Raw genomic sequence first — 19,342 nt, 5'->3', positions numbered from 1 at the left:
ATATAATTTGACACCTCCTAATTAAACTTGACAACTTCTGTCATAACAGTCCATGAGAAACAACATCGCACATTGCAGCAACTGATGGTGCTCAAATAATGCTAATGGCTATGATGTTAAGTAAAGCCACAGCTGCTCACATTAGAACAGTGTCACTCTGTCAAGTTTGGGGGCTACATGTATACAAGTCATAATATCATGTTACGCTGAGTTACTTTATATTACCTTGTTCACACCATCCACCTGATGATGCTGTGTAGATGATTCACATTCCACCATGGATGGACTATCTTTTCACAGATCCTATGTGGCAGCCAGCATCTCACCATACAATACATCCCTTTGACAAATCTTCTGCCTCCATCAGGTCACAATAGCAGAATCAAGAATAAGGATGGGAGAAGAAAAGAAAAATGATGGGGATCATCAGCAGCTTCGATTACGCCTGACGAGACTGGACGAAGACTTTGGTCTGTGAACTGGCTCATAAGATACAGGAAATTGTGTATCTGCACAAATGTGTCATCGAGTATAATAAGCGTAGCAACTGCCACGAGGAGCTGTGGGTGAAGGGGGGGGGGGGGTTGGTGGCCAGTTGTTTAATTTGGGCTCAATTAGACTTGATTTTCAAGGAGAGGACAGAAGTTGAACCAGAGGGGCACCAGCGCTGTCACTATAGCGACAGAGCTGATGGGCTGTCATGGGAAGAGTGGGGAAATAAGGAAAGTGAAGACAAGCGCACACTCGCACACACACGGACATAGACACGCACAAACCTGGCTGACAGAAAAGCAACACAATTCAAGCAAGAACAATAATGCTAATGAGCACCCACTGAAGCATTCACACTCTGTATTCTTTTAGATGCTCTCATAATTAGCGGTATCTCTATGAAAGCTCAAGCTGGCCAGGATCAATCATCAGCTCGCACTGCATCAGTGGCTGACACAGAGGTCATCCCTCCAGACAATAATCACCTGGGCTCTGCTATTTCAGTGATACATTTGGACGAATTCCCAGAGAGAGGCAGGAAGGAGCAGCAACATGTTCTGAGCAGTCAGGAGTGTGTGTAAACGTTTGTAACTTGATAATCAAACATCGGAGCCCCTTTTGTGATGCTGGGAAATTAATTTAGAAGGTGTTGACCTGCAAAGCAGCCCTTTGCAGTACCTTTAACTGACTGAATGAGGACAGAGTGGGCTGTGCTCACTGGCAACCAGGAAGCACAATGATTCTACACAGGAAATGGGTGTCGCTCATGATAAGGTGAACAAAATGCAGAAATGAAGGATGTCTGCTCACCAATTTGTGTGTAAAGAAAAGACATGAAAACCAAAACAATAAAAGAAAACAAAAGAACAGTGCTACCATATTATACATTGTGATAGGCTGCAGATCATATTTCTATATATTTAATTTGTTGTGGAATACTGTACAATTTGTCATATTTTGTTGCTACATACAATGCATTGCCCCGACAGTAACTGTAAAACCTCAAAACCCCGTTCCCTGTCGTAGAAAATTAGTACTGCTACATAGTTGAACTACCTGATATAACGGTGCACTCCTAGAAATATCAAATTATTTACAATATAGAGTTGTAGTTTCCACTAAGAGTTCTCCTGCTTTACAAAAATCTTGTGCTTTAGCATTTGAAACACACACATACACATCCAAACACACACACAGCGGGTAGAAAAGAAACATTAAAAAGACATTTCTTCTCCTCTTCTTTGTTCACTGCCTTTTACACTTTCTCACTTTGTTCTCTGCCTTTTTCATGTACAATCCCTGTATTCTGTTGGGTTACGTTGGGAATGAATCTCATTCAGAGCCGTTCAAAAGTGGCAGATGTGTCTTTCAGCCACTCAATGGATTACCATTAATACTAAAACAGGAAGTGACCCACTGAAGTGTCCTGAGGTGACGCCTATCACTGAGAATCTGTCTAGACATGTACATGAAAAGACATACAAACTGCTACATAAGGATTTATTTGTTGTCCTTTTCTCTTTATAATATGTTCTCTGGAAAAAGTCTTTTTTATTTTATGCACTGGAAGTTGGCAGGACGTATGAGAAATGGCAGTTGAATGCAGTTACGTAGATTACCCTCAGATCACTGGCCTCTGACTGAGTAGCATCACCTGATCAGATGAAGTTTTTGGCCTCCCTGGAGCTTATCTTCGTAGATAAATAAACACTAGTGAGGAGAACTCACATAAACACAACTAAAGAGAAATGGGGTGATGAGTGAGAAAAGACAGAATCAGTTTTTATAGATTATCTAATCATAGAATCTTTAGCACCACCACAGTGTATGGGCAGAAAACACAAATGTCTGGATGGCAGAAGGAGCTGCTGAGAGGAACAACATCAGCGGACTCTTGAACTCTGCCTGCATGGCTTCTCAGCTTGGGAAGCAGTCTTTGGTCACAAATCAAAACCTAAACGGCATGTGCCACTGATGAGCTGTCCAAGCATGTACTGCTGATTGATGATGTCCATTTCCACAGCCGGGGATGTGATCCTGAGCTTCTCTTTCATGGTCAAAGTACCTCTCCTTTTTTGCTGGAGTCTCTGCAGTAGTCATTAACACCTCTTCACAACTTGTTATTACTGTGAAAAGCCATCTAGTCTCCACTGCTAACATTAGTGTGTCACACGCAGATTTCGATGGCAGTTGCCATCACCATCTGGCTTTTGTTCTTGTCTCGGCCTGGAGACTGGTGCTGTCCAGACTCCTCTCTGGGAGATAGCGGATCGGAGAGGACACTACGTTTGAGTGGTGCCGGACGCAGGCAGGATGTTCCAGGAGGGGTGGAGGGCTCGGGGTGTCTGTGGGAGGAACGCGATGAAGTGGAGGACGAGGAGGAAGTGCAACTGCCAGTGCACACTCCTGAGCTTGACCTCTCACCTCTCTTGGCTCGGCAAGATGCTCTCCGCCTGAGCTCGCTGACCAGCTCATACTTGACAAAGCAGAAGACGTCCTTGACTCCACAGCGTTTTTCCGGTTCAGCAGCGAGGAGCCTCTGAAACATGCGCAGGGCATCATCGGTGAAGCGGCGCCACTGAGACGGGTACGTTCCCACAGGGCACCCTGCTTTCTGCCAGCGCCGAAACTCCTCGTAGAAGGCATCTGCTGGCAGTGCTGCCTCCCAGGGGAAGTTGCCTGTCAGCATACAGAAAACCAACACGCCGAACGCCCACACATCCAGACTGGTGGTCACAAGGAAACCCTCAGCACGGCTAGCGCGGCACACCTCTGGTGCCGTGTAGGGGATGGTGCCACTCACCCGTTTCACACGGCAGCCCACGCGTCGGGTCATGCCAAAGTCGGCCAGCTTGATGCGGCGGCACTCACGGTCAAATAGGAGCACATTTTCGGGTTTCACGTCCCGATGCACCAGATTTTTACTGTGCATAAAGTCCAGGGCTAGGCCCAGCTGTTGCATGCAGCGTTTGACCATTTCCTCTGGCAGGCCCACCTGAGAAGAGGAGAAAGTGTTGGGAGACAGAAAGAGAGATAGATAGAAAAGATTTTGATTAATGCAGTATAATAGACAGATTACATTGTGTAGGAGGTGAGACCATGGGAGGTGATACAAGAAAAGGACTTTGTGGTGAGTAGGTTAGAGTACTGTAAAAAAGAACAGGTGATAGTTATATCACATGGAGGAATGAAAGTACAGGCTGACAAGGAGAGGAAAACTAAAACAAAAGTCCCCATTTTGACTTCCGTTACAACCATTTTTAATGAGTCTTTAGACGAAACTTTGAAGTCAAGCACTCCTAGCACATCAACTGGAATATCACTAAAGCAGAGTGAGAGCCCTGCGCAGAGAGAAAAGCAGGACAGCAGCACAAAGACAAGGCACCAATCCCAGGAGAGCTTGTTAAAACCGCTGTGTCTGAACATGGCGACTGATTGGAGCAACTGTGGCTGAGTGAGGATGGTGATTGGTGGAAGGAAGGATGATAGCTTTACCTGTGGGGGGATGATGTCGAAAAGGTCCCCAGCTGGGGCATATTCTTGTCCAAACACATAGCTGTCCTCCGTCTCAAAAAGCACGTCCAGGACTTTGATAATGAAAGGGCTGCAGCTAAGTGAGCCTGTTAGACTGTACTCCCGCAGGAAACTCTTCAGCTTCGTCTTGTTCTTGGTAACAAACTTCAGTGCCATTTTGGTGCCTACAAAAAAACAGATGTAAAAATGCAGAACACATAGTTGGACATAGTTACACTGGTTTATTAAACCTTTTCATCATACTTTACTATGCAAAACTCCATGTGTGACTTGATACACAAAGGGAGCAAAGAGCAACTACCCTTCCCTCTCCCTGCTACATTCATTTATATAAACATGTAGAGGGAAAGAATCTCACCTCCATTACACACATGCAACCAGCTGTTCATGATCACAGCTGCATAAATACAGAGGCTCTTTAGTGCGCGTGTGCCACTTCTAAATCTCTGCTGCCCTCTCAGCTTCACTGTGGACTACTTTACAATGCTTACTTATACCACTTTCAGACTCAGCCAGCTCTCTAACCTTGATTTTTTAACAACCAAGGATTAAACAGTAGACCTAAAAGAAATCCTTAGCAAACCCTTTCAACTGTGCTGAAATTAATTTCCCCACACTGTGCCTTGTGACTTTATAACACGCTGATCTGCCTTCACTGGTTATCCTCAGCTGTGAAGCATGCTGGCACAATGTGGATTTGGAGATCTGACATTTCTTTTTGTATTTGTGCTTCATGAGTTGGTCGACAGTCAAGATATACTATTTCAGAGGGGTTGGAGGGCTGAGAGCTCTGAGCCCTTGATGCCTTGAGCCAACTCACCCTGTGTCCGATGTGCCACCAGGTCCACCTTGCCGTATGTGCCCTTCCCCAGCTCACGGATGTGCTCATATTGTTTGGCTACATCTGCTGCCGACAGAGAGGTGATGGCCAGGGCTTGCATGTCCTCCACGGGCACCCCTCCGCAGTAGCCCATTTTGGACGTAGGGGAGCCCCCGCCACTGCCCACTCGCCCCGGCCCAGATGGAGAAAGAGACAGGCTCGCCTTGACGCTGTTGGGCAGACTAAATAAAGAAGAAAGTAAAACTGCTTAGAGACAGGTTTCCTTCAGCTGTGATGATGGCAGGGGGTATACATTTTCTGCATGTATGTGTTTATGACTGAATGCTCTTCAGCATCTTTATGTTTGTTGGCATAGATCCATATATTCCTGTTTGTACACTGTGTCCCAAAGGGTAGTTAAATCAGGAAGGTTTTAACAGACCTTCATTTCCATACAATCAATTTAGGCAAGGCATCAACAGGGGAGGTACTTTCAGTAAATGTATTGGACTTCCTGCTGTCCCTCTAGATGACTCTGACTAGCTTTCAGATATGGCTGGCCTCAGACAGCACTTACTGGCAGACAGCTATGGGAAAATCAATATGAGCAGGTAGAGGGACTTACAAATGGAAACAAGTGGAGAGAGCTGACAGCTTCAAGGTGTATACATGCTGGTAAGGCATGCCACAGATCATCTCTGACAACTCTTAAGTGTTCATACATACACAGTAGAAATCAGTGGGTCTGCGACAAATGGGGTCGCTTAGTTTTACCTGGAAAACATATTTGGTTTGCACAGCAGTTGTTCTAAGTATTTCGGTTAAATTGCTGAAGCTAAAAAAACTGCAACAGAAAAGTTATTGCTGATTTTCAGAAGTGCCAAGTTTGAAATAGGTCAAACTGATCCTAGGAGGGAAAAATATAGTTGCTTTAATTGCAAGCTCAGATGGAGTCAGACACCCTAAATGTGCCAACTGACAACAAACTCAAAATCAGAGATGAGTGACTGTGCATGTTAGCGTCTGTTACAGCGTAAGTAAAATGAAAGAAAACTAAAACTATTGAACTAACTGCACAAATGGACCTTTTGAGGAAATGAAGTGGATCACACTAATGATCTTACCCATTGTCTACACGAGCAATCAAATTTAATCATCCAATCATGCACAGCATGCACGCACATACGCGCACTAATAGGCACCAAATCAGCACAAACAATTTTGCTGATGGCCTTTTTCATCCATCATTCAAAGGCAAGTGCTGTGCTCTTTGTTCTCCTCTCCCTGCAGCCAGTTTCTCAGCACCACTGGTTTAAATGAGAGCATCATAAATGTGTCTGTCGACTGTTACATGGGGGGGGGGGTCTGAATAAATGCATGGTGGCTAATGTACAGTTGATGAAAACATGGCAGAGGAAGTTTTGTTCAGACACTCTGAAGGTGTTGAGGTTCCTAGGCTATCTTGTGGGAAGAGAGTGATAAATATAGCTATTAGACAGCGAAAACTAAAATAGGATGCGACCATTTGCAGCCTTGTGTTCTTGGCTCATCACTGTTTGCCGAAGAAAAAAAAAAGAACACTGCAAACAGAAAGAGTGCCCTGTGTACCATGTGCATCTCTGTAGATAACACTTGCTTCTTGATTTTATCATAAGAAAAGAGATGGTTATATAAGAGACTATGAATATTGTAGCCTACTCATGCTGACCGTGCCCACTGTACAGCCTTCAGCGAGTCAACACAAAAGTTGATCATTATCCAGATCAGTCTGAGGTCCAGGTTTGGGGATTAAACATTTAAACAGGACCAACAGACAGACTGGAAGCACATTTCCTCTGAGTGCCCACCCTGTGGCCCCACAGCCTCTATCAGTGAGAGCAAAGCAGAGCAAAGGGAGCGCTTGTTTACTGGCACTTCTTCCAGTCAGCTCCACGGGCAGAATGTGCAGCACTCCAGCATGGATCTTAATCACATTACTCAGCTCCCACAAAGACAAAAGCACCCCCCCACCCAAAAGCGCAGGATGCTTTGCACTCATTTCCTTTGCAGAACTGGATTAAGAGTCCTGAAATGTAATGAGTGGTAGGGAGACGGTGCTCTCCGCAGCTGCCATGACGCTGTAAATGTGAACCAGAAACTGCAGTGTGGTGCCCCGGAGGTGTGGGGATGAAGTTATGTGGTCTCTGGGAGGTGATTTTGTGTGAGTGCTTAGGAGGGAGGTCTGGTGTATCAGTCGCACAGTGACACTCTATCAAAGGCCCTTTGTGTTCCTACCACTGAGAGGGAGCAGCTGTGAGCCTCCGCACGACTCACCGTTCGTGCCCGACCACCGCCGCATGCCCCACTGATCTCCCATGCTGCCCTCTGCTCCTCTCCTGTCCTCTCAGGCGGCATAAGACAAGGTAACAGCAGCACGCTCCACATACAGATGAGGATTTGGCTTGAGACACATTTTAATGGGTTTTTGAGCCAGTCCCACTTATTGTTAATCATCTATAAGACTTTTAAAAACAGATCCCTGGGCTGCTCACTTATTTCTGTGCTATTTTGGTCGATGTTTTTGGGATAATGAAAAATCATTTGACATTTGAGTGTCTGAATTTCGCTCAAAACTGTTTGAATAAATCTAAATAAATGAACTCATAAATGCACAGTCAATACAAGGCCAGTGTGAAAACAAGCCTGTTTTTCTGGTTCCTAAAAAGTGGAGAGACAAGCTTTTAGCTCTGAAGCCATAATCTGTTTTCCTGCCACTAATTTCCCACCAAATACTGATTGACAATGTCGCTCCATTTAACAATTACTCAAACAGAGTGCATGTGCAGTATAACCCTCATAAAAAAAACAGGATGCTCCCAAAACATCCAGTTTTACGTCCTAATAACCACAGCGACGGCCTGGAAACCTGTTGTGGCTGACTCCATGTGTCGCACATGAGATTAAACTACAGAAGCAGTTGACCTTTCCTTCTATAAACACTCAGCTGGAAATGAGAACCGAGATAAACCCTGTGACGCCATTGACAACCCTCTTTCTGGACTCTTAGACTGGCTCTTAACAGCCTCAGGGTGTGCCCTTGTCTGGTGTGCTCCTACCCTCTGGACTCTGTAGGGGTCACACTTGTGACTTTAGGAATTACTGTGGACTTCGGGTGGCACTTTTTACACTAAGAAGTCTGCTCACGGAGATAAGCTTTATTTTCAGCCATGTTAGCATGTCTCTAGGGATGGCGTCGCAATTGATCTGTCCCTAAAAGCTGGGAAATGGAAGTGTAATGCTAGTAGTGACAATTGGAAATTTTGTGCAAACATTCATGATCTTCAGAGGATGAATCCCACTGACGTTGGTCATCATCTGATTTTTCCTCTAGGGCCAACATGATTTCCACATTTGCTGTTTTGAGTGAAGTCTAATGTCTAAATATGGTTCACGTATTCATGTTCCCGTGTTTTCAGGTTGAACTGGAATATCTGTGGTGATATCGTTAACTGCCATCAAGGGTCACAACAGGGATCTGTCCAGTAATTTAGCTTTAATGATTAAGACTAATGACATTCCCATCAGCCTCAGCTGTGCCTTGTGATAAGTGCTGACTCGCACATGCCAACACGCTACACTAAGATAGCAAACATGACAAACATTATAGGCCTGCCTACTTAGACCCGTTTCTTCAGAACAGATTTAGCTACTTCCAAGGTCGTCCTCAATAACAGGGCTGTTTCTTCTCCAGAGACTAACTGTGCTAACATTAATGACTCATTCAGATAGGAGGCAGGAGCTTGTATGTGGGCACATTTTACCTGTGGTGTTGTCATGTGACTCTCATCAGGGACGATACTTGTGAGTTCATTCATTGTGCGTTCTCCCAATGTAAACTATGTGAGTGATACAGTTGCAATGAAGTGTGACACGACATTGACTGGCGCATTAAGACTTGATGGGATGAGCTTCAAGCATGAATACAAACGCACATATAAGAAATGGGCTAAACAGTAGTTGTGGAAGAAACTGGCCAGTAGAGCTCATGTTGCATCTGTAACAAATGTATTTTAATGTACACAAAGCAGTGTGGTCGGGGTATCAGAGTGAGCAGGTTACACACAGTGTTTGCCCAGCCTTCCTTCCTCCTCTCCTCTTTCTCTCTTGTCTGTTCCCGAAAATGTAAACAAGGGACTAATGAAAGAAATAAATAGATGGCGGAGCCTGCCTCACGTCCCTACCTCTCACCATTACTAATGGACTAGTTGCTTTGCTCTCGGCAGAAGAGTCATTATGGGTGAAGACTGATCTCCTGTGCCCAATTTACTGTCAAAATGCCCAACGTGCCTTGCCTCTGGGTCAAGGAGAAAACAGTGAGTGAAATACAATGTGACTGATGTGGTTTCTCTCACTGTCTGTCTGGAAATAAAACAGCTGCATGTATAGACACACATATAGGTAGTATGTATTTTTGTCTTTGTCTGTGTCCCTCTCCTTGCTGTCTTAGTGTGGATGCTTGGAATAAAACAAATCACTGTGATCCAAAACAATCAATCACACAATCAAAAGCCAAATGGGCTTCCTCGTGACAGCCAGGACACTCTGTTCTGCACTCAGGCGTAAAAAAAACAGAATCACCTTTCTTAGCTGCACAGAGGACGTGAGTTGGTGGGTTTAGCACCTCCATCAACACAAGGTTGAAGAAACTTCCTGCTGTGTTGTGATAGGTGAGCCAGCGGCCCAGGCCACGGACACTCACTTTGACAAATCATCTGCTCTCAGCTTTGCCTGGCTTGCCCATATGGAAGACCCCCGCTGGGGCAGAGTGCTATGCAACCCGTCCCTGACTTTCCTCAGCTCTACTCTTCTTCCCATCACCCCCCTCTCTTTCTACTGTATGTTATACGCCCCGTGGAGCTGCTGCCTGCTGAAAGGTCCTGGCTAAAACTGCTGGCAGCCACTTGCCTCCTGCTGGGATGACCCAACACCTGGGAGGGTTAGAGGGATCCAAGCAATGACTGAGAGTGGAAATTAGTTATGGGGGGTGGATACTGCAAGGACGCTTGGCTCCAGTACAGTATGTTGACCACAAATGACCAACAAAGACAAAATGGGCCCAATGATAAACCAAAAACACGTAAAAACAGCAAGAAAAACAGAGCACCCCACTGCAGAATGAATCAATACTGTAGGTTAGGATTAAGGTTTAGGGATTAGAAACCGTAAAGCATCTGATTATAAATGCCATGTCACCATCACCCTGATTGTAAACCTGCTAAACATATGATTTGGCAGTGAAATATCACCGCAATAAGCTATCCTGGGAACATAGTGTACCTAACCCCCACTCTATCACAATCCAGTAGCCTCAAGTTCCAGTAGAGAGGATTCATGTGACCAAAGAGAGACAAAGAGAGAGCGAGAGAGAGAGAGAGAGAGAGAGAGAGAGAGAGAGAGAGAGAGAGAGAGAGAGAGAGAGGGGGCATGATTGGGGAAATCCAATGAGACTGAACTGAAGCATCCCTCCCTTTGTACTACATGCTGTAGACCGCGTCCCTTTGATGTCAAATACATGGGGAAATGGGACTCTAATATGAGCTCAGAAAATGGGGTCTGGAAGGGGGGTGTGGCTAAATGATGCAAGAGTACCGCTAAGGAGGACATTGCATTTTTTTTTTTTTCAGACCAATTCACCATCCACTTTAAGGCAAACTAACAGTAGATGGTGATATGTGATCCTGCTCACACACATTAGCCTCTAACCACAATCAATGCACTGAGGTTGATTGCTGAGGCGGCATTCTCTCTCTGCCTTTAATTCAAATCCAGCTTTAATTGCATGACTGGGTATAATTGCTGCAAAAGCAAGTATAGGACACACTGTACCAAGACAAGTAAAAACAAGAATATATTATACTTAATCAAACACCGATTAACCAAATAATGCAATAATCGTCAACAACTACAGTCCATGGATGCAAATTATACAGTAGTAAACACTCATAATATGTCCACACACACATACATGTACACAGTGTGTATGTTGATTGACAGGGGTATAATTAGACCGCTGTTTTCTCACTGACATGATGGCAGGTTAGGCTGTAATCTGCAGACATTTACGTTGTTATTTTCACCCAGCAGGACGCAGACTTTTGAACAACAGAGTAAAAAAAAAAAGAAGAGTAAAAGAGTAAAAAAACGTCTTGTCCTCTATTTGTCCTAATTGGCAGTGTTTGCATCCTTCTCTGTTCTCTGCACAGCCATGTTTTCCTTTTGCAGCTCATCTATTAGTCTCATTTCCTTTTATTAAGCTGATCACCCTCCAAGTTCTGCAGGCCATGTTTGGGGCATTTCTAAGGATGTTTCTGCTGGATTCAAAATGGAGAATTTTAAGGCAGATTAGGTCATATTATTAAGTTTGAAAATGACAACTACAATTGTCATGTGTGTTAGATCTTTGTGTTTATGTCTGATATGCAGATGGTATAAAACAATGGAAACAGTGTTTGGGGTAATAACAGCCACAACAGCTCCAGGCAGAGCAACTTTGACTCTGAATTTGATTTGATTTGGGGATGAAATACTCCTTTAAAGTAAATGTCCCAGCCATTACTGCTTCACCTCTCGACCAATACAATGTTTGTGACAAAAGCCAATGTGTATTGGCTGCTGCTGAGTTTCATTTAGAGTCCATTACCAGCCTCAGGGCTTTGCTTTTACAGGGTTTGCTCTATCAAATCAGCTGCTCATTTAAATGCATTAGACGGCATTAACGATGAGATATCACCTGTCTGCCCTGGACAAAGTATAAAAGGACCATTAAAACTGGAGTGCCCCGGATGCCCTCGCATCAATCTGGCACAGGGTGAACCACAAAAGCTGAGTGGGAAACAAATGGGTGAGGGAATCACGAGTAATGTGGGTGAAAATAGAAATTAAGTCGCAGCTCGACCATTGACACTAGTTAGAGTTAATCATGGCCTAAAGCTGTGGTGCTGTTTGATAGCTGCTGACAGTGAAGATTTATTATACAGGGAATTTAATAATCATATATGAATATCATCCATGAGAGTGAGTCAAAGTTCAGACAACATTAAGTTACTCACGCATCAGAATCAGCTGCTTAAATGAAAAACAACTGCACAGTATAATGATCAATGATGCATTTCAACAATAACCATTTCCTAGCCCTTTTCTTTGTCTCTGTCTTGCAGTAGCTTGCAGACTGACCCGGTTTCAGGCACCTCAGGGTGCATCTAGGTGTTCCTCACTCACCTGCTGGCGACCTGTCTCTCTCCTCCATGGTCCTGCATCCGCTCGGGAAGCAGAGCTGCTCGGCTCTGGTCCGCTCAGAACTGCTGGACCGATCTCCTCGTCTGCAGGAAGTTCTCAGTTCTCAGTCAGAGGCTCTGAGCAAACCGTGCAGGTCCCCTGAACACCTGGACACTCGCAGCCTCGCAGCTGACAGAGCTGGGATGCGAGGGCCGCCGGTGTGCTTCGTCTCTCTGCCCTTCCCAGGATGATCCCTCTCCTCTTGCTGGAGATGCTGCTCAGTTTGTGACTTTTCTTTGGAGGCGGATGAAATCAAAGCATCATCTGATGCTGGGAGCTGAGCTGAGGACACGGGCTGGGATCCCTCCTCTGAGCGCCCACCATCTCAACCTGCCAGGCAGCGGGAGGAGGCTGCGTGTTTATCTTCCGCTCCTCCAGTGGTCCGCATGACCCACTTCAGCACCACACACGCCGACACGGACCCGTTCATTCACGTCCACATGGGAGGGGGTTGGGAGGAAAACCTGTGCGCTGTGCGGCACGCGCGGACAAACCCACATGTCCCCACTCTCTGCGCGCTGCTCAGTCAGTCTGTCCTGTCCGTCGGTCCAGCAGGACTCTGGGGCTGAGGATGAGGAGTTGGGGGGGGGGTGGGGTGGGGGTCGGTCTCAGATGTTGCTGGTCCTACCAGTCAGCTCCCTCATTGTTCACCGTCTCCACCCTCTGGCTAACTAATACGCTCACGTGTCCCGGGTCCTAGCGCCTGGACGCTCCCATCCAACGCATCCAACCTCAATGCCTCCACGAGCTTCTTCTTGGTTTGTTTTTTTTTAACTTTTGATTCATGCTTTGAAGGAACAAGCTGCTCCACTCTTGCATAATTCAACAGCTTATGGCCTCAAGTACTTCAGTGACTTTGCCAACTGTCCTTATTAGGTAACAGCGAGGCAAGACTTTCAATTAATTCACTGCCCTGGCAGCTCCCCTTTACTGTACATGTTTAACAACAGGCCTCCTGCCAACAACCAGATTGGACTGAGAAAAATCGACATAACAGGGATAACCTTAATGCATCATTAGGACCACCAGAGATCAGATGGGCTGATGGGTGAATGTTTGGGTGAATGATTGGAAGCTGTTTCACATAAATAAAGACTGGGCTGATGAAGTTCTTCACTTCATGTTTTAGTTCTGAGTTGTCCCATCTTGATTTCATCCCATCACAGCTAATTTATTGTTTTTTTTCGTCCTACTCTCCCCTGCCCAGGCTCATGTCCAGGATCAGGCTACACGAAGAGTTAAATTTAAGCTGTTTTCAGAATCAGAAAGAAAGCAAGCATGAAGCCTCTGAAAAAAACCCGCCTGCACAGGGGAATATGATCTTCCTGTTTCCTGAAACAAAATAGGTGTTTTTATCCTTGTTGGGGAGATGGGTGGATATTGGATAGCTGCATCTTCAGCACCTCTTTGAGACGTCCAGGTGTCTCACACAGCAGAGTTGGGCCCAAACAGGCAGCGAGGCAAAGAGTTTCCTCAGGGTTATCTTGGGAAGGGAGCTGTCATAAATCATAGTGAAGGTCAAGCACTGTGGGCTGACAGGAGAGAGCACCGGGGGTCAAACGCGCTGGGGGGGGACGCGCCTCCGAGCTGTGAACAAATAGAGCAGGGCTGCTCCTCCCTCTCCTCCTCGCTCCGCTTTCAGACACCACATCCACGTCCCAGTTTTTTACTTTTTATGTGTCACCTCAAGTTTTCCAAATCTTGTTGCAAGAGGGTGGCCTTGTTTTTTTCACTGTCCTCAAATGTATCTTCATGCGGAGTTTGCTCTGTGTACTTTGTGTCTCAGCTGCCCTATAAACTGCAGTTTCATAGCTTCACAGGGCTGTTTACACGGTGGCCTCAAGCTGAGAGGGGTCTCTTAAACTTTGTGGACCACAATTAGATTAAACTTTTATTTCGCCCAGCTGTGCTCTTAGACAGGTTAGCATTGAAATGCAACAGAACTAAAAAATAAAACTTGCTGAAAGAGAGAAAGAGAGAATTTTGCAGGAACAAATAAGAAAAAAAAATTGTGTTGTTCTTTCTGCACAGACAAAAACAAATTGTCTCTCTCATGGAGGACAACAAAAGCATACATTGAACTGTAAGGGGGTGCCATGAACTCCAATTGATGTGTCTGTTAATTGATGACTAAAGGAATTTTGTGAAAATTTGAGTTATAGTTGTCATAGGTGATTTCGTCGTCAGGAAAAGTGGAGGGGGTGCAGATGGTGCAGATGGTGCACATTATTGTGTATAAATGACTATGAATATGTTCTCCATCTAACAGTATTTATTAAAAAAAAACCAAAAAAAACCTCTCCCCTGCTTGAAATCCTAACCCCATCCCAAATGCGCTGCTTTGTGCAGAAAAGCAACATTTGCTTTGAACAGCAGGTGCTTATATTTGGACAGAAGGGAGATTTTTTTTCACTCTAGAGAACATGTGGAGTAGCATTTTGGCAGAGGAAAAAGGTAAGTATTGAATTCAAAAGCATGCTGCTGGTATACAAAGCTCTGCCCCACCCTCACACCTGCAGGCATCGGTCTGACCCTCCACAGCATCTGCTCTAGCTCTCCTTCCCTCTGCCTCTTTCTGTTTCTCTGTGTCACCTGACTGGAGTCATTTTGCACCTTTTTTTCACACTCTACAAAGCGAAAAAGCAGCTCAGCCACCCTCTCCAGCTGAATCATATAGTCCCCTCCTTCTCTGACTATTTTATCATCTCCTGTTATTTTTATGACTGCAGGGACATTCTCAGGAACTTCAATGCAACAAATGTAAAGGCTACGTTTTTTTTTTTATGATAAAAGACATAGATAAACAACATATGCAGGAAAAAGAGAAGATTCCCTGAGCTAACAACACTTTTACACATCTCAGAATTAAAAGATAAGATAAGATAAGATAAGATAAGATATTCCTTTATTTATCCCACAATGGGGAAATTTCAAAACAGCTGTCAGAATTAAATGAAGGCTACAGATTTTGTCCAGGTGGTCAAATTCTCTTGATGAAACACACTGAAAGTATTACAATGCACTGATTATGATGCTCACAAATTGCTTACAAAAAACCCTAAAAATGTCTGTTTATTTCCTTGTTTTGGGTGTAAAGTGGCACTACATTTCCCACAATCCTTGCGGTTGGTCTATAGTAGTGGATGACGTCAAAAACATGCGCGCGTAACCTTGTGGTGCAGCAGTGTTGCCAAATCAGCTGTGGAAACAGACTTTAAACATCTTTGAATGTGTTTTTAGTCGTCGTCGTTATTCGGGAGTCATGAGCAAATATATTCTACCAGTTTCTGTGTTTGGGTCAGTGATAGGAGGAGCTGTTTTACTGAAGTGAGTAACTCATTCTATGACATGAGGCCACTGTATCATGATGTAACTCTGTATTTTACTCTGCATGTGTCACGTCTGCTGCTCGGTCGAATAAGGCGCTAAATTCAGACTTAATGTGGTCTAAAACATTCAGTTTTTGCTGAGAATGTGTCAGAGAAGTTTGGTTCAAAAACCTTGCTGCTGTTTGCACTGGTTTACATTGTATTATCATGTAGCCAAACAATGTTTCCACAGTGCAACAAGTCCAGTTGTATTTCTGAATGTGTTTCACAAAGGCAATATTTAGAACAGCATGACTTTATGGTGCTGAATAGACTGTGGAGGTGTTGATGACATCCTCTTCATCCATCCACAGTTGCTGAAGCTGCTGTGAACTAGAGGGACATGGGACTGTTTTCCCATGTGTTATCTTTCCTAATGAGATAGAAGTGTGACAGTGAAATACTTAACAATAGACAAGTCAAGTCCAGGACCAGATGGTGAATGTCAGCTCCAGAAGTTTAAAACTAAGACCAGAATCAAAACAACAAAACCCATAATTACTTAGGGATAAACAGAGATGCAGATGCTCTCTAACACACAGCTAACAATCCTCCTGGATAAATGGTCTGATTCACTGCTGAGTTGATATTTGAGGGCTGTTATAACATTATAAACTGTGAGAAACTACAACTATTTGTGGTACAAGCCAAGGTAGACAAGATCGAGTCTTTAAGCACGAGAGACAGATTTGAGATGTTTTTTTTACTATGAGATAGAAAGAAATCCATCACATCTGGTTTCGAGTCACAAGTCTCAAGTGCTTAAATGAAATTGGACTGAACTTTGTTTTAATTCTTCTCATAGGAACCATGTGACTGGAGGCCGAAGTCCTAGTAACGCCACCATTCATGGGAAGACTGTGGTTATAACAGGAGCCAACACGGGCATCGGGAAAGAGACGGCCCGAGAACTGGCCAAGAGAGGTGTGGAGAAAAAATATAAGGTCATCCTAATATGGAGCAAAAAGTCACAATATGTAAAACCCTCAGCAGGTGTTTTTGCTCTCACTGACACACTCCTTTTTCCATTCCCACATCATCAGGGGGTCGGATCATTATGGGATGTCGGGACATGGAGAAGTGTGAGGCAGCTGCGAAGGAAATACGAGGGAAGACCCTGAATCCTCACGTCTACACGTGTCACCTGGACCTGGCCTCCATGAAGTCCATCAGAGAGTTTGCAGAAAGAATTAAACAACGTGAGGAGACGAACGCTTTTCCAGTCACGTGTTCAGTTATAGAAACAAAGCCCACGGCTTCTAAAACGTAATCTTTATTGTGTTGTAGAGGAGAAGCGTGTGGATGTACTGATAAACAATGCAGGGGTCATGAGATGTCCAGCGTGGAAGACAGAAGATGGCTTCGACATGCAGTTTGGAGTAAACCACTTAGGTACTCAAAAAACATGCAAAATAAGTCTTTTTTTCTGAGCTCTCAGTAAGAAACTCGACTGAAATGATATTAACAGTATGATAAAGCCTCTCAAACTCCATCTCTACCCGACTCTACCGAGATAGTTTCTGTCTTCCTCCAGGCCACTTCTTGTTGACAAATCTTCTGCTGGATAAGTTGAAAGAGTCCGCCCCCAGCAGAGTGATCAACCTGGCCTCACTCGCCCACATCGTTGGAGAGATTGACTTCGAGGACTTGAACTGGGAGAAGAAGAAGTTTAATACCAAGCAGGCGTACTGTCAGAGCAAGCTTGCCAATGTTCTGTTCACCAGAGAGCTCGCCAAGCGATTACAAGGCAAGTCTACTGGCTGCTGCATATGTGGGCATGTGTGGGAGGGAGTGCTGCCTATGTTCTTGTTTGTAATTGGCCATTGGATATATATTTTTAAACAAAGCTCTGTGTGTGTGTGTGTGTGTGTGTGTGTGCAGACACAGGAGTCACAGTGAATGCTGTGCACCCGGGCGTTGTTGCCACGGAGCTCGGGAGGCACACAGGTCTGCACCAATCACCGTTTTCGAGCTCAGTGCTGAGTGAGTATCCTGCTCCTTTATTGGATTCTGAATTTAGAGAAATCAATAAACGCTTACCTAATGCATATGTGGCAAGTAGCTCCAGCTGTATAAGCACTGGTTTACTCAGTGAATTTTCTATTGCTATCTCCTTGTTCTGTATAGATAAGCCTAAACTGCAACTGACTGTATTCCTGTTCAAAATCGTGTCCACAAAAAAGTCTACACCTAATACAACTAAAACTCTGCTACTTGATTAAAGGTTGTCTTGTTTTTGGGCAGTGGCAGAGAAAGTAGCTTTTGTATTTTTGGTCAAATGTATCAAAAGTGGCCCCTGTAACTGTTATACTTCTTTATATGTTATTGTTAGAGTATTATTAATGATGCACATCCAATAGGGAGCATTTAACTTGCCTGAAGTGGAGCCACTTTTTAGTAAGTAATCAGTGTATGAAGCTGTCAAAAAATGAGGAACATGTACAATATTTCCATCTGAATTATAGTTAAGTGTTAGTATAAAAAAAAATAAATTACAGTTCAAATAAAACATCTGAAGTCAAAGTGCACCAGTATTGTTGCTCAGTGCTCATTCTGAACACCAGTGTATGTTTATTTTTACTCTGTTTTTTAATCACACAAACGCACGCATGCATGCGCGCGCACACACACACACACACACACACACACACACACACACACACACACACACACACACACACACACACACACACACTCAGGGGTAATAAAAGCCTCTGCTGTGGGGAGAACAGTGTTTGCTATTAGTTCTTTATAGTAAATGAAGAAGATATTAAAAAATGTGCTGTGTGCAAAATAGATGCACATTCATGTAAGTGTTTCCTTTCATCATGTACCACAAACAGCAGCATGAATCCAGTTTGGATTGGTATTTGGCATTGGCCAGTTAATCTAATAAAGTCCTCTGAGAGACTCTAAAAGATTGTTTGAACATTGATATTGTAGCTGAGTTTAACCAAAACACTTGTGCTCTCCACCAACCTTACAGGTCCCTTTTTCACCCTCTTGGTGAAGGGCCCAGAGCTCGGGGCCCAGCCCAGCGTCTACCTGGCCGTGTCCGAAGAGATGGAGGGGGTGACGGGGAGGTACTACGATGTGATGACAGAAAAAGAGCCAGCGCCCCGGGCCCTGGATGAGGAGGCAGGCCGTAGGCTGTGGGAGGTCAGCAGCAGGCTGGTGGGTCTGGAGGAGGAGGGACAGTGCGCCAAGTCAAATCCACCTGCAGAAGGCCAGAGCAAAAGTGCACAGACAGACACAGCTCAGACACACGGACAGAGTCCGGAACCAGTTGTCAGTGCTGTGGGGCTGTAGGTCTGCTGTGGCCTCTGGACCAGCAGAGGGTGATGAACCTTTATGGCTTAAGCTGTGCCAGGCTCAGGAGGAACAATCAACAGTCTGAGTTTGGGATTCAGGTTGTCTGTCTTTTGTTCACCTTCATGTTCAGCCGCAAGCAACAAGCAGCCACTGACAATGGACTCCTGCTTCTTATTTAAAGTGAGACTATGTAACTTTTGAAAGAAAAAATAGAACTTTTGTACCATTATAAATTTAATTAATGAATAAATACACTCTTGCTCACTGCTTTGATACACTCAGGGGTTTGGCTCGTGAAGCCCTACTTGGTCCGATATGACCAGTAGCTTATGGTGGCTAATGTTAGCAGACTTATTAGCAGCATGAGTAAAAAGTTATCTGGTCTTATTTTAAGTTATTTGTATTAAGTCAAATATACGCTTGTATAATGCTGGCAAAGACAGAATGTATTGATGTGTATAAAGTCTGTGCGGTTAAATCTGGAAGAAAGTGGAGAATCTTC

General features: G+C 44.5%; 2 protein-coding genes across 2 annotated transcripts; one reads left to right on the top strand and one right to left on the bottom strand.

Moving 5' to 3' along the window:
• Positions 1 to 1,806: 1,806 nt before the first annotated feature.
• Positions 1,807 to 12,173, bottom strand: sbk1 (SH3 domain binding kinase 1). The gene is made up of 4 exons (XM_070852067.1): positions 12,104 to 12,173; positions 4,847 to 5,088; positions 3,988 to 4,190; positions 1,807 to 3,487 (listed from the first exon to the last, which is right to left on the bottom strand). Exons 1-4 carry the CDS (start codon positions 12,139 to 12,141, stop codon positions 2,660 to 2,662), a joined length of 1,311 nt encoding a protein of 436 aa, XP_070708168.1. The 5' UTR covers positions 12,142 to 12,173; the 3' UTR covers positions 1,807 to 2,659.
• A 3,158-nt stretch (positions 12,174 to 15,331) lies between these two features.
• LOC139219471 (retinol dehydrogenase 13-like) lies at positions 15,332 to 19,342 on the top strand. Its single transcript, XM_070851329.1, has 7 exons — positions 15,332 to 15,487; positions 16,334 to 16,452; positions 16,572 to 16,727; positions 16,816 to 16,920; positions 17,063 to 17,275; positions 17,410 to 17,511; positions 18,515 to 19,342. The coding sequence occupies exons 1-7, from the start codon at positions 15,423 to 15,425 to the stop codon at positions 18,835 to 18,837; spliced, it is 1,083 nt and encodes a 360-aa protein (XP_070707430.1). The 5' UTR covers positions 15,332 to 15,422; the 3' UTR covers positions 18,838 to 19,342.

This window comes from Pempheris klunzingeri, chromosome 20, assembly GCF_042242105.1.
Source record: "Pempheris klunzingeri isolate RE-2024b chromosome 20, fPemKlu1.hap1, whole genome shotgun sequence".
Classification (NCBI taxonomy): Eukaryota; Metazoa; Chordata; class Actinopteri; order Acropomatiformes; family Pempheridae; genus Pempheris; species Pempheris klunzingeri.
Note: the sequence above shows the minus strand (reverse complement) of the source record. Positions and strands in the feature narration are given on the sequence as shown.

What these genes read in the sequence shown, in the direction of transcription:
- LOC139219471 (XM_070851329.1), top strand. Translation starts at nt 15,423, where the DNA reads ATGAGCAAATATATTCTACCAGTTTCTGTGTTTGGGTCAGTGATAGGA. An exon ending in GGAGGAGCTGTTTTACTGAA is followed by an intron (nt 15,488 to 16,333) that starts GTGAGTAACTCA and finishes TTCTTCTCATAG; the next exon opens with GAACCATGTGACTGGAGGCC. An exon ending in TGCAGAAAGAATTAAACAAC is followed by an intron (nt 16,728 to 16,815) that starts GTGAGGAGACGA and finishes ATTGTGTTGTAG; the next exon opens with AGGAGAAGCGTGTGGATGTA.
- sbk1 (XM_070852067.1), bottom strand. Translation starts at nt 12,141, where the DNA reads ATGCAGGACCATGGAGGAGAGAGACAGGTCGCCAGCAG. An exon ending in GAGAGACAGGTCGCCAGCAG is followed by an intron (nt 5,089 to 12,103) that starts GTGAGTGAGGAA and finishes TTCTTTATTTAG; the next exon opens with TCTGCCCAACAGCGTCAAGG. An exon ending in TCGACATCATCCCCCCACAG is followed by an intron (nt 3,488 to 3,987) that starts GTAAAGCTATCA and finishes TCCTCTTCTCAG; the next exon opens with GTGGGCCTGCCAGAGGAAAT.